Source organism: Mycteria americana, chromosome Z (assembly GCF_035582795.1).
Source record: "Mycteria americana isolate JAX WOST 10 ecotype Jacksonville Zoo and Gardens chromosome Z, USCA_MyAme_1.0, whole genome shotgun sequence".
NCBI lineage: Eukaryota > Metazoa > Chordata > Aves > Ciconiiformes > Ciconiidae > Mycteria > Mycteria americana.
The window spans coordinates 77,739,141-77,753,199 of NC_134396.1; the positions used below are offsets into that span (position 1 = coordinate 77,739,141).

General features: G+C 47.0%; 1 protein-coding gene across 7 annotated transcripts in view; it reads right to left on the reverse strand.

Moving 5' to 3' along the window:
• Window positions 1–545: 545 nt before the first annotated feature.
• Window positions 546–14,059, reverse strand: part of ARB2A (ARB2 cotranscriptional regulator A) — a 271,831-nt gene continuing 258,317 nt past the window's right edge. For 5 of the 7 annotated variants that reach the window (XM_075526511.1, XM_075526513.1, XM_075526512.1 and 2 more), the window contains 2 exons: window positions 6,314–6,510; window positions 546–1,439 (listed from right to left, as the gene is read on the reverse strand). In XM_075526511.1, coding sequence (XP_075382626.1) covers window positions 1,419–1,439; window positions 6,314–6,510 — 218 coding nt within the window. In that variant the 3' untranslated portion in view covers window positions 546–1,418. Of the gene's footprint in view, window positions 1,440–5,021; window positions 5,918–6,313; window positions 6,511–14,059 lie in introns of those variants that run through there. The other 2 variants (XM_075526509.1, XM_075526514.1) reach the window with 2 other exon arrangements.

A 14,059-nucleotide genomic window follows, 5' to 3' on the forward strand; every position in this document is an offset into this window, starting at 1 on the left:
TTTTAACGCCCCCCCCGCCCCCCCCCGCCATTCCCGGCCCCCCCAGCTGTGGGGTAGGAAACACGACATGGGGGGGGGGGGGGAAGGGATGGGGGGTCCCAAACCTCTGCGTTTGAGTTGCCTCCTCGGCACTAACAGCATCAGAGGCGAGGCGGGCACGGCCATTGAAGAAAAGATCACTTTAATTTAGCATCATCAACACTAAAGGAGCTTAATTAGCGCGCTCGCTCGCCGGGCAACGCTATCAGGCACGTCTTGTCGCTTATCAGACGTTTGAGAAGAGAAAAGCTGCCGGCAGCCACGGCAGTGGCTACAGCCGCATCCCCCCCACGCCCCACGCGTGGCGTGGGGTCCCCACGCAGGACGGCCCCGCCAGCCGCTCCCCCTTACTCCCCCCAGCGCCTGGGAAAGCGGGGATGAACCCGTGAGCTTTGGGAAAAAGGGAATAACCACGGGATGGCAAGTCATTACAAACCCGGCATATGAAAACGGAAGCATCTCTGCGTTTAAAAATAAACAGGAAAATGTGCAATGTGTCTCTCTGGTTTTGTTTTTTTTTTTTGCTGTCATATTTCACAGTGTGATCTATCCAGTTAATGAACAGGCATTTTTTCTAAAATGGAGCTTTCAAAAGGAAGAGAAGATCTACAGATAATGCTGTTGATCCGGCAGGAGGAGAAAATCTCTACAACAAAGGGGCTTCCCTATAAATCTGGACCAAACTTCTTGGACCCTCCTACCAGCAGAAAATGAAAGAGTCAAGAGTCGATCCCACTTGGTCCCAGAGAAAGAGAAGGCTACTGGGTGTAAAATCACGGGCTTGGTTAGCACTTGTGAGTTAGAGCTGTCTTTAAAAAAGGGTAATCCCTATTTCGTTCTGTGGCAAAATAGAAGGAAGCAGCAAAATATCCTGCAGGCGATAGGACCACGACGAAGCTGTTAAATTCTGGCATCAGCTTGGTGCAGGGCTATGTCAGGGCAATTAGAGCTGCACCATGCTGCACTGTGCAGTACCACTGTCAGCCTTAATCTGCGCGCTGATGGGCAGCACGAAATCCAAGTTACAGCCCACAGGAAGCACAACCAGTGAACCCATATTGCTTTGACAGTTGCACTCATCTAGAAATAATGCAAAACGCTATTTAGATGTATACATCACGACCCTGTGCTCTAGGAAGAAAACAATCTAATGAGGGGCTGGGAGACTGCTTGCAGAAAACAAGCAGCGAAGAGGTTGGTGGTGGTGCGTGTGTTTTTTCCTTTTTTTTTTTTTTTCCTTTTTTTCCTCCCCTCCTTTTACAATTCTTCGTATTTTATCCTGTTGGAGCGCCGCGTTGGGGTTGGTTTCACTGAGCTGTTCTTTGCCTCTACCGCCTCGCTGAAGAACTTGAAAACAGATGGAAAACTCTTCCAGGAAGTTAGTTCATGGCGCTCTGTACCTGCAAAATACAAAGGTGACAGTTTGACCGGGGGTCATTTTGCTGCTGCCGGCCCCGCTCGCAGGGCTGTTAATTGCAAAATCCGGGGAGGCCACACGGCTGCCGGCGGCTGGTCCGGGGGCAGCCCGGGGGGGTCGGGGCTGCCCCGCTGCTGAGCTCGGGGCAGCTGGGCAGGAACAACTGCACACACGCACAGACAGACAGACACACAGGCACACGCACAGCCTCACAGATCACGGACCAGAGATCCTGAACGCATCTCGGGCCTGGGAAAGCGAGATCCCAAAGCACGCTGTTAAGTAAGGCTTCGTTAAAGCACCTCAACCTCTTCCGCCTAACTTAGGAACTTGGGAAAAAAAGTGTCTACTTTCCAGGGCTGGCGTACTTGGCACTATTTCTTTTTCATTTTATGTTGCTTTTAGCCTCGTATATGCATTTTTAACCAAAAGAGGATGCCTGACCTGAACAACAACCGATGCATCAGGAAGGCAACCTTCATGCACCCTTTCCCAACAAGCCCATACACGATATTGAGCAAAGCGGACCTTTCCTGCTTATCTCTTCCCTCCGCAGACAGATTCACATCTCCTTTTTTTTTTTTTTTTTTTTTGTGGGCACTTCTATTGTTTCACAAGTGCCTCCTTCCAACGCATGGCGCGTTTGCTTTATTTAAACAAAAAAACCCCCCACAACAACCCCCAAAACAAAACCAAGACGATGGAGATAGGGAACCAAGGGCTGTGAAAGAGTTGGGACCTCTTCCTGGGTAACCCAATTATGCAGAGATGCTGCCTGGAAGTCTCTGGATCCTGGGCCTCCGTTTGATACTTTAACATTGTTAATGATAATTCTTTAGTCTGTAATAGTAGGTCATTGCTATGGTTACTCTACAATGGTGCAACACTTCGCTTTCCCCTTCAGCTATTCGCTGAGACCCGGTAACCACATTTGTTGCCTAGCAACAGTTTTGTGACAGTATCACAATCTGGGGGTGACAACAATGAAGGACACGGTGGCCGTGGCCTGCCCGGCGGAGAGGGATGCCGCGCGGGGCGGCCGTCGGTCCCCGGGGGACGTGGGGCGGCCGACGGTCCCCGGGGATGCGGGGCGGCTGCCCTGGAGGGATGCTCTGGCACGGTGCCCGCCTTCACGCCCCTGCCGGGACCCTCACGCCCGTGTACCCACCCTTGGTGCGTCCTCGGTGGCTCCACGCACGCCGTCCCCTCCAGAAAGTCTTTGGTGCCGGTGCTTACCCATCATGTCTCCCTCCCCCGCTCACTCACAGGCAGCCATCAGACAAGCTCCTCCAAAAAAGCCCTCTACAGAAAGACACCACTTCCCACACAAAGAGACGTTTTTGTACAAAGAGGATCCACGTCACGCGCACACACAGATTCCCCCCCCCTCCCGCCCCGTCCGTGTTCATGGTATGGAGGCGATTCATGACATCTTACACCAATTTCCCAAGGACACCTTTTCTACAAACACGTCTCCCACCTCCAAATTCACCCATCCTTGTGCAAACCCTCTTTGCTGGGAGGCAGTCCGTCATATCTTACAGGTGGCTTTCAACGCGGACCATCTACCCCATCCCCTATGGAGAGCCACCCCAAACCCACGCTCCCCAGCGCTTGCTCCCCACCTTGGGGTCATCCCGTACGCAGAGGTGTCCCACCACAGCAGAAGGATAAAGCTCCCCTTCCAGCACAACCCGCAGCCCAACAGACCTGTCCCTCAGGTTACGGCACGGTTGGGTACACTACGAATGCCCACTGACACCACGCAATGACACCAGCGATGATGTCACCTACCGAAGCTGGTTTTACGGAGGGACAGGCTGTCCTGGCACACCCCGAGGACACTCCTGCACAGGTAGGTCTCCTCACACACCTCTGTCACAGCACATGGTAATGTCACCTTGAACCCCAAGAGGCAAAGCATCTTCCCATGCGGCTTTCTGGGCCCTACAAGGACGCTTCCCACACAAACACGTCTCTGTCACCCCCGCCTGCCTGCACCCCTCTCCTTCTGTCTCGATCGTATTCATCCTCATTCATATCCGCTGGATTAAAGTAGATGAAAATATAGACAGTGAACATAATGCTGGTTTTTTCCCCCCTTTCTTCCTTTTTCTTTTTTTCAACAACCTTCCTCCTCTGTGAAAGGACCATCCGGAAACAAAAAAATGACAAAACAATAAGTTTCTGCAGCCTCCCCGTCCCTTTCTCCGTCCTGCCTTCTCCCATGCACTCTCCTCACGTCCTCAGGAGAGATCAGGCTTACATTCACTGGTCTTGCCGAAACTGATTAACCTACAGCTTTCCTGTAGCAACCCCTCTCAGCCCACCCCTCTCAAAAAACAATTCAAGCTTTGAGTCTAGAGGGACTGAATGATTCAGCGGTCTAAAGCAATTTTAACACTCCCTATTTTCCCTTTCCTAGTAACAATCTTACTGACAGATGAACAATTTCCCTGGTGATAAAATCACTACAATGGCTATTTAGTTTCCAGGATTATGATGATTCTTTGCTTGATTAATATTGCAATAAGAAAAGCTTGCCAAGTATCTGCCTTGGCCCTTTATAGTCATTTAAAGGTCAAATTTTGTCCTTACGTATTCACATTCAACTACTACTAAAGGGAGAGCCCTAAAAATTTAACACTGCACAGACTGTGCATTTGTGATTTATATACCAGAGGCTCAGAAAATTAGACAGAAGCAAGACGAGCTATGTCCTAAGGGCGATGACAGATTTGGCCATAAGGTTTACGCCAGAGGAAAACTATCATTGACGACTGCAATCTCAATTGTGTATTTAGTAGCAGACAAATCTAAATTAAATGCATGAGCAGCCATCTATTTTTTGATAGAAAGAATCGTTTGTGAGAGTCGGATAATAAGAAGCAGTTGTACTAAAGCCAAAGTCCTCTAAGGTATATATACCCTTAGCACTCACTAATTTCAACGGCCATGATGCTAAACTGCGTGATTCAATATACCATACTACGTGGTGGGTTGTTGCACAATGTATAGTGATTTCAGACATTAATTCTTTGAAAAACCTTAGGAGCGTGTGGCAATAAAAAGACATATAAAAACCGTTTAGTGTGGGAGACAGCTAGAACATCCTAAAATATGCTAAGACTACAGTTGCAGAAGAAAAAAAATATCAATCCCCCTGCTCCCAGCCCCACAAAGAGAAATGAGAGAAATGCCATAAAAGCAGAGAGACCTCCCAGTTGCTAGCACGGAGAGAGGTAGGGAGAACTGGATGTATATTTTCACACGTACAGGACATCAACAGAAACGAGCTCCAAAGAGAAGGTGGATCCAATAATGCGTGAGGTGAAACGAGCAACGACTGTAAAACGGTGAACAAGTTTCAGAATCAATTTACCCACCACCACAAAGAGATATTGACAATTAGAAATAATGAAGACTTGCCAATACAGTTGTTGATACAAAAAAATCAGGTAAGGGAATACTTGCAAAAATTTAATATACAAATCATCAGGTCTGGATGACACGCATCTGAGGGTCTGCAGGGAATCAGTTAATGAACTTGCTGAACCACTCGCAATTATTTCTGAGAATTCATGCACAATCAGGTAGGCACCAGAGGACTGGGGTGGGGGTAGGAAGAAAAACAATGCTAATTTGAGAAAAGGAGGATTGAATGAAACTACCGCGCGTAAAATTTACCTTTGAATATTAGTAAAGTAAGAGATCAACATAAAAAAAAATCACCAGCGCCTTTAGGGCAACAGGAGCCTTAGAACAGAACAGGCTCAGATTTGACAGGAACAGATAAAAACCAAACTTGGCCGCTTTATTGAATCACAAAAATCAGCAGGCGAGGGATTTATCCATTGCCGCTGTCTTTCCGCATAGGTCAATCCGACAACTGGGGGCGGTGGGAACCTGGGGAATCACTTACAACAGATTATGACCTTCACTGCTTTAGCGGGCTGCGGTCACCCCTACCTCTTGTTTGCAAATCAGTTGCTTTACTCCATCCGAGGAGACCTCACAACACTTGAGATTAATGGTAATGCAGCTCCCAGCTGTGCAGTGCCGTGCCTGTGCCGGCTCTGGCTGCGAGCAGCAGGTCCACCAGCACCCGCAGTGCACGTGGCATCTCTGCAGGCTGGGTCCAGACTCAGCATCTCATCTCAACTCATCTCATCACCGTTCCTTGCTGGGTCGCAGTTTGGGACTCGGCTCCCTGCAATTGCTACCACAAGTCCGGAACAGCATCACGGATCATCAGGTTCACTACGTTTCAGCTGAAGAAAAGCATGACTCTGCATCTATGAGACAACGTATGGTATCTCAGACTGTCTTGGAAACGGGCGCTGGTGCGCTTCTTGGGAGCATTTGGGAAGACAAATGATAAGTAACGATATGGGGTTGAAAATATACCTATGAAGGCCCAGAGGGACTGGCTCAAGTCTTTTAAACATGGTTATTAGTGATCTGAAAGAATAATGAGAGCGCTTATTAGTTAATTAGATTAACTAGCAGATGATGTATTGAATAGGAGATAAAGCAAACGTAAGAAGGGACAGAGAAATGATCATAAAAAAAGGGCAGCCAAAATGGGTAGGAAAAATAAGGAAGGGGAAAAGGAAGAAATGAAACTGGGATTACTGCCTGCAAGGGCGGCCGTGCAACACGACCGGGCGAACGATCCCGCTGGCCATTTGCACGCGCGTGTGCAAACACGTTTTCGCCGCCTCCCCTTTCCACTTCCACTGGGGAAAAGCAGCTCTCCACCCAGCGAGGCCGACGGACTCCTCCGTCTGAAACCACAGCGCCCGCGGAGGGAAGGAGCTCTGCAATCCCCATAATTCACTCTCGCGGAGCGATTACCGGCTGCGTGGGACAAAGGTGCCCTCCTACGGCGTCTGCCCACTGCGCCGGACAAAAGCCTCCTCCCGCGGTGCTCAGAAGATGCGTGGCACAATGGTGGCCCCCCGCCGCGTTTACAAGATGTGTGGGACAAAGGTTTCCCATGCTGCACAGGAGCCGAGCCAGATCTCCATAGGCGCCTCCGCGCTGGAATATTTCTGCAGAGAAAAGTTTCCAGGTTGACAAGTTTCTCCGCAGATCTTAGCCACAGGGCTGACCTCGGGTCTGCTTCTCTAAGCGGCGGCTCGTCTCTGAATAGCGTGGGCTTCAAAATGAACTACGGGTGCTCCACGCATCGGGGTTTAGTCCCCATTGGGACGGAGAGCGTTGCTGCTCTTCACCAACCGCCTTGCTCAGCGAAGAGTTTGCAATGGATGTCAGCGGGAGCGAGCCCTGTCCCTGTGGTCGTGGTCCGTGCCGAGACCCTGCCATGCTGCAAAATGTTAATGCCAGTTTTGGGGCAGGACATTAGCTTTGCAATCTTGTCCCCAAACACTGGCAGCTGTTGCTTTAACATTTATGATTTAAGCTACACCAATATGAACGGCCCTAAGCCTCATCAAAACTTGATTCGAATGGTTCAAAGGGTGAAATGCAGCCTTTTGGGGGGCATTTCCATGAACAGAAGCACTTTAAAACTTACTAAATGTGTTTTATCATTATTTTCAGAACTATGAGAAGTGACACAATTCATTCTTCCTTCACAAATAAATGCACCAATAAGCCAACCACTTCTGACCTGGGAACGTGAGTGCGATATGCCTTTCAGAAAGGATTTTTCCTCCTGAAAGTTACGAATCAATGGCACTTTCTTTCTTTCTCACACTATCCACACACACACACACACATTGAAGTCTTCATATCAGACTTTAATTTTTAGGTATGTAATTCTGTAACTCTGTAGTAGCGTAATGATATGTTCAAATCTGCATTTATGTGTGAGAAAAAGATACGTCCTGCCTTTGCTGCATCCATCTTTCTGGATGCTATTAAATGACTTCCGTATCATACAGTTACTTCTAAACAGGAATTTAACTTTTTTTACCTTTGAGTGTGTCAGATGTTATCAAGAATGACAGAACTATTTTTAATTCATAAGGTTTCTCCATTTATGATTCCTGGATCCTGTGGATCTGCACAGGAAGAAATTATTGTGTCTGTTGTGACTATTTTGCTCTGCTGATGTAAACCTCCAGGTCTCAAACCCCAAAGCAGAAGAAGCTCTCAGAGCTTCATCAGTAAAGCTAAGGAAAAAGGAGATTAAAAATATATACCTTGCTTAAAATCACTAAACACTTCTGACAGGCAGGATGAGAGCTTCAGGAAAAATTGGGAAGGAGTCCATTAGCTCAGGAGCTTTGAGAACCAGTGACCTTAAGAGCTTCTGGCATATGCACTTCTAGACATCGCAATGGTAAAGAAAGGTTAAAAGCTTAGGTGAAATTAAGAGACAAGCCATACACCAATTAATGAAATGGAAGAAGTGATTTCTGAGGGGACGTTAAAAAAAGAAACCCAAACCCCAAACCTTGGTGTGTTTAGTTTGGCTAAGAAGTAAAAGTTTGTGGAGTCATGGGCATGATAATAATCTAAAAGCAACTGCATAGGGAAATGAATTCTTTGGAGGAGCCACGAAGGAAGAACCAGAGAAATCTGAAGAAATGAAATACAGTTTATAAAGGGGGCTTAGACGCACAGTAAGCTGGTTTAGATGCAATATTCATCCAAGGAAAATTGTGGAAACCTTTGCGGCAATGCTAGAGAATAGACTACACATACTAAAGACATTTTATACTAGGTTATTATCTCCTGTGACACAGACCAGTGTTTATTTTTGTTGGACATTTATTATCCCTAATATCTTTAGTGGGATGATGGAAACAGAGAAACAAGCATCCCGCCAACCCAGAACAAAGATTCCCTCTCAACTCTCATACTTGCAATCAGCTTTTTTCCACCCCTCATTTACAACACACAAACCACTCACAAGAAGCAAGTGCTTTAAAAAGGTAACAAAATATTTAATAAATTCCTCTTGCCCCACGAGCAAGAGATGCAAAGACTCACGCAAAAGCTCAGTGCAAGCAAGGTTTGCAAAGCAAGAAAGAGACAGGAGGCTAACGCAGCTGTCATTTTTCACTACTCTTCATTAAATATTAAGGGCAGTCCCATGAGCACGGGTCATTTGTTTGCTGCTCTGTGCGCTAACTGGGCAAATAACTGAAAGTTGTAAGGTCGTTCCCTCCTGAGCATAGCTTACCAAAAGTCAGGTCATTTTTTGGGTCATCAAAGGTCAAGTCATTTTCTTTTGAGTATATATTAAAAAAAGAAAAAAAAAATAGATATCAAACAGCTATAGGGCCTTCCCAGTAAGAACCAGGCAGTGCCCTGCGTCCAGGACAGAACTGCTGTTAATACCCACGCAAATAGTCACAGTAATACCAATTGCACACAACTGCATTAAAAAAGGGAAGGAATCACGAACAGCTAAAAACACAGGCTGATTAAATAGCATTTCAAGAGATGAGAGAGTTACAGGATCTCAGGCTGCAGGCTGGTCTGCATTGCTGGTCTGGCGTGACTACTCCTGAAAAGCAAATGTGTCCTTGGGTCCAAGACTTCACAAAAAGTCTTTTGTACAAACGGGCAGGAGTGCGGGCAAATGGGCAAACCCACGCAGATCTGCTCTTATCTGTGCAAAGAACTCCACGGCCATGGGCACAGGCAGGAAAGACCAGATGCTGAGGCCGGAGGCAGGAAAGACCAGATGCTGGGGCCGGATCCAGACCCCTTGAATAGTGGGAGAGCTGGGGGGTTCCCTGGGTGGCACCGATTGCATGAGCACCTCTCTGAGGTGCTGCCCCTCCCAGACTTGCTTTTGGAAGGGGAAAGGGAGAGACTTGGCCACCCGTCAAAGGACAAGGGCGGTGGGCAGGCAGGAGAGCTGCCACCAGCCAGCTGAGGCTAACACAGTGCAAATCTGCACCAGTACCCTGGCTGTTCCCGGCCAGCCGCGAGGATGAAGATGCACAAACGCAGCCTTCGCCCCGGCATCATTCGAGGACTGCCAAGCAAAAGGAAGCCACAACGAAAAACAACGAGCCCCTCAAAATTCGCACCAAGGTGGTGGTGGGGGGGTTGCCTCCGTGAGGGCCTCATGTGCAGATATCCCGCTTGCCAAACACCCACGGCGCTTGCCCCACACAGGGAGAGGCAGCAAGGAAAATAGCCAGGCGGTGAGACACTAGATAAGCTCACGTCAGGCTTCCCAGGGACCCAGTTTGAAGGGAGAGGACGCTGACTTTGGGGCCGTGCTATAGGGAAAGCCGCTGAATATGTGCTCCCGGTGAAATGCCACGCGATGCTCGGGGATGATCTGCCCCGTCAGCGTCACAGCGTCCCACCTGCTGCTGGCTGAGCCAGACCTGCAGCGTGCCACTGAACGACGCTCTCGGAAGCAGCAACTCCAAACACGGGGAATGTTTGCAGGAGAGCAAGCCGTTTCCTTGAAGAAGGGGTCTAGTATAGATGTGCTTGGTATTATACAACTATAGATTTTAAAACTCATGCTAAAATGGTGTAGCATGCAGAGAGAAGCAGGCAAGGATTAAAGTTGTATCTATATCTACATCTATATCTGTATATGTGTGTACCTGTATATCTGTATATTTATCTCTCTAATCTCTGTATCTCTGTCTCTATCTCTATCTGTATCTATCTATATATCTATATATCTATATCTATATATCTATATATCTATATGTCTATATCTACATCTATATCTATATCTATGTCTATATCTATATCTATATCTATATCTATATCTATATCTATATCTATATCTATCTATATCTATATATATCTGTATCTATATCTATATCTATATCTATATCTATATCTATATCTATATCTATATCTATACCTATATCTGTATCTGTATCTATATCTATATATCTATATCTACATCTACATCTATATCTATATCTATATCTATATCTGTATCTGTATCTGTATCTGTATCTGTATCTGTATCTGTATCTGTATCTATATCTATATATCTATATCTATATCTACATCTATATCTATACCTATATCTATATCATCTATATCTACACATCTATATCTACCTACCTACCTACCTACCTACCTACCTACCTACCTACCTATTCATATCTATAACTACGCCTTTAGCTGTATTTTAAGACAAATGTAGAAATTCTTTACCTGTCAAATGCAAGATGGGATATTCATGTTACATCTTACGAAGGTGTTTTTGGGGTAAGAACATACCTACAGAAGGTGCAGGATCTCACCACTGGAAGTTAAGAATAGGTTAGACAACCATCTTTTGCGAATATTACGGGTATAGCCGACCTCGCTGTGGGGAATGTGGACAAATTAGGTTAACTCCTTGAGTTTCTTTCTATTCAGCCCTGTCTTTTAATAGTCTGTGACTTTATTGGCTTTACTTAGGCAACATGTAAAGTTGATTGTATTGGCAGGGTATATAGCTCTGAAGCATTTGAATAATATACATTAGTGAGCTAACTAAACTTTTTAAATGTAGATGCATTTTTTTCCTATAATGAATTAGAAAAAAACCCTTTATAAAATTGCACCCAAGAGCACAAATAAAGTATTTAGCATCTGATAACCACCATTTTCTCAACCAGGAGAAGGGAAAATTATCTTTTAAATAAAGGAAGTTTTGACCTGCTCAAAACCTGACACTTCCCAAGAGAACATACATCCACGTGGCTTCTTGGGCGAGACTGCTGAAAAACAAGTATTTAAGCTTCAAAGCTTCCACAGGCTATAAACCTGAAAAATACTAATTTACATGACAGACCTTAACACGCTGCAGCATCATGCAAGTAGTCAGTTACACCTCTTTCTCCCCACTGCTTTGCAAGGGCACGTCTAGCAGAGTTTTCTAAGGGAGAAGTCATCATTACCGTGCTTTTGCAGACCAGGAGGCTCAGCCGAGACCGGTGTCAGCACCAGGAGCGGACCCGAGCTCTGCCAAGCCCGAGGCTGGAGCTCTGCTCGCCGAGCAACGCTGCCGACATTAACAAGCGCGCAACATTTAAAGAGTGTATTTGAACACATCTAAAATGTACCGCAGCAATACCTGCGAGTTAAGGTAATTTGAAATACTGAAGGGTGGATTTTTAAATCTGAGTTTATTCCAAAATCCCGCAGCTTTTCAGTGTTTATAGGGCAGAGACCTAACATGTGGCCCTTGCTGGCAAGCTCTGCTAACTTGGGATAGTGCTGCTTATGCAAGTAGTTTCATTGATGACGGCAGGACTGGACACGTGAAAGGACCAGGCGCTTAGAAAATAGCTACTCTCCGTGATGGTGTTTTATGATTATTTGTTCCTAAATAGTAATTGTGCCATCAAACATCCGGATGGAGAATTAATTATTGGAAATAATTCAGAAAACGCTGATGTCAGCTTACTTCAGTGAAGAATATCACAGATTTGTAAAACCCACCAAGCAAATGAAATTATGTAAATCACCCGAGGAACAGCTGTACCAGCAGCGTGAGCACGAACCGACCCGGCTTTGGCGCTTCCCGAAAACACAGCAGCCAAGGCAACGTCATGGAAATGGCAGCGCCTGCACCCAGAGCAGCTAGGAAGGGCATCAAGGCTTCAAAATCCTGTGCTACGTGACGGTAGAGACACCCCATCTAATAAAGATGGAAAAAGGCCCTTAATCGCTAGCAGGATAAGCACAGATTTGCAATTGCAATAAAGCAATTTTAAAGTAAAGCAGCTGAATATAATTTTCTCCCCTTTCACACCAGGAGCGGAGCCTGGAGACTGGCGTGGATGCCGACAGGAAGTAAAGAAGGTCTTTTTAGGGACAGGAATGAGTCTGTGTCTAAGGAACAAACTGCAATGGGAACACTTATGGGGTGTGAAGCACCACAGCAAACACCCAGTGTTTTAATGATTTCAGCAACAATCTGAATTCATATATCATAAGCCTCTAGTGAATAAATTAACTCCCCCCGCCCCCCAGTGGAAAATGTTTATAATCTGCACAAGAAACATTTCAAAGGGATTCTTTTTTCCCCTGAAATTTCTCCTTGGATTATAGTGTCCTGTTGTATCTGTGTAGGCAAAGGATTACAGTCAACACAAGCCCAGAGTATTTTCATAGGTACAGGAAAGGTATTCACTAACCTGTCTGTTTCATCTTATGACTATGGCCTTTGGTTGGCCCCAACCTAACCCAACCCAACCCAGCCCAACCCAACCCAACCCAACCCAACCCAACCCAACCCAACCCCTCCAACATGCCATTGACACCATCCATCTTCTGCCTGGTCCTCTGGTGCACAGCATCCCTGGAAGGGCAGTTCCCCCCGATTTTCCTTCAGAGGCTAATTTTGTGATGGCTAAGAGGAATAAAACCCAAGAACTCAGGTGCTGCCTCTGCAATGCTGGCTTTGCTCCTGAGCAAAACTCATCTGTGCCCAGTCCTCCCCTCCTGATGGCTGCTGCTGCAGTGCGGTGTAAACCAGACGAGAAAAGGGAGGGCTGAGATGGGGCCGTCCACCCACTTTGCTGCTCCGGCCGGATGCCTGCTCCAGGTGCCACCAGCTGCCGAGAAGGACTCACCCCCCTTACATCAAGAGATGTGAAACTTAACAGCCTAAATCCAAAATCCCGATTCAGCTGCTCACCACTCCCCGAGGTGTCTAAGCTCCACAGACAGAGAATCACAGAATCGTATAGGTTGGAAAAGATTTTTAAGATCATCGTGTCCAACCGTAAACCTAACACTACCAAGACCACCACTACGCCACGTCCCGAAGCACCTCATCCAAACGGTTTTTAAATACCTCCAGGGATGGGGACTCAACCACTTCCCTGGGCAGCCTGTGCCAGTGCTTGACAACCCTTTCGCTAAAGACATTTTTCCTAACACCCAATCTAAACCTCCCCTGGTACAACTTGAGGCCATTCACTCATCCTATCACTTGTTACCTGGGAGAAGAGTCCGACCCCACCTCTCTACAGCCTCCTTTCAGGCAGTTGCAGAGAGCGATGAGGTCTCCCCTCAGCCTCCTTTTCTCCAGGCTGAACAACCCCAGGTCCCTCAGCCGCTGCCCATCAGCCTTGTGCTCCAGACCCTTCCCCAGCTCCGTTGCCCTTCTCTGGACACGCTCCAGCCCCTCAATGTCTCTCTTGTAGTGAGGGGCCCAACACCGAACACAGCATTCGAGGTGCGGCCTCATCAGTGCCCAGTACAGGGACACGATCACTGCCCTACTCCTGCTGGCCACACTATTTTTGATACAAGCCAGGATGCCATTGGCTTTCTTGGCCACCTGGGCACACTGCTGGCTCATATTCAGCCAGCTGTCAACCAACACCCCCAACACCTCAGCTCCTGACCTTAAAGCTTACGCCTTATTACAGCATCGCTTCTGTACATGCTCAGAAACACCTCAGGCTTGACAGGGCAAATACTTTCATGGGTCTCAGGCAGATAGAGAGGCCCCCCCACCCCATAACGCTGAGTAGGTGCACAACCTTCAGGGGGGAGGAATGCCCTCTTCACTCCTTCCCGAGGTTTCATTTACCCCAAATCTCTTCCCACTCCTTGCCTCTTTTTCTTCCATCTAGGACATCTATTTCTCCAGGACATCTACTTCTCCAGGACACCCACTTTTGAATTTCTCCCCCA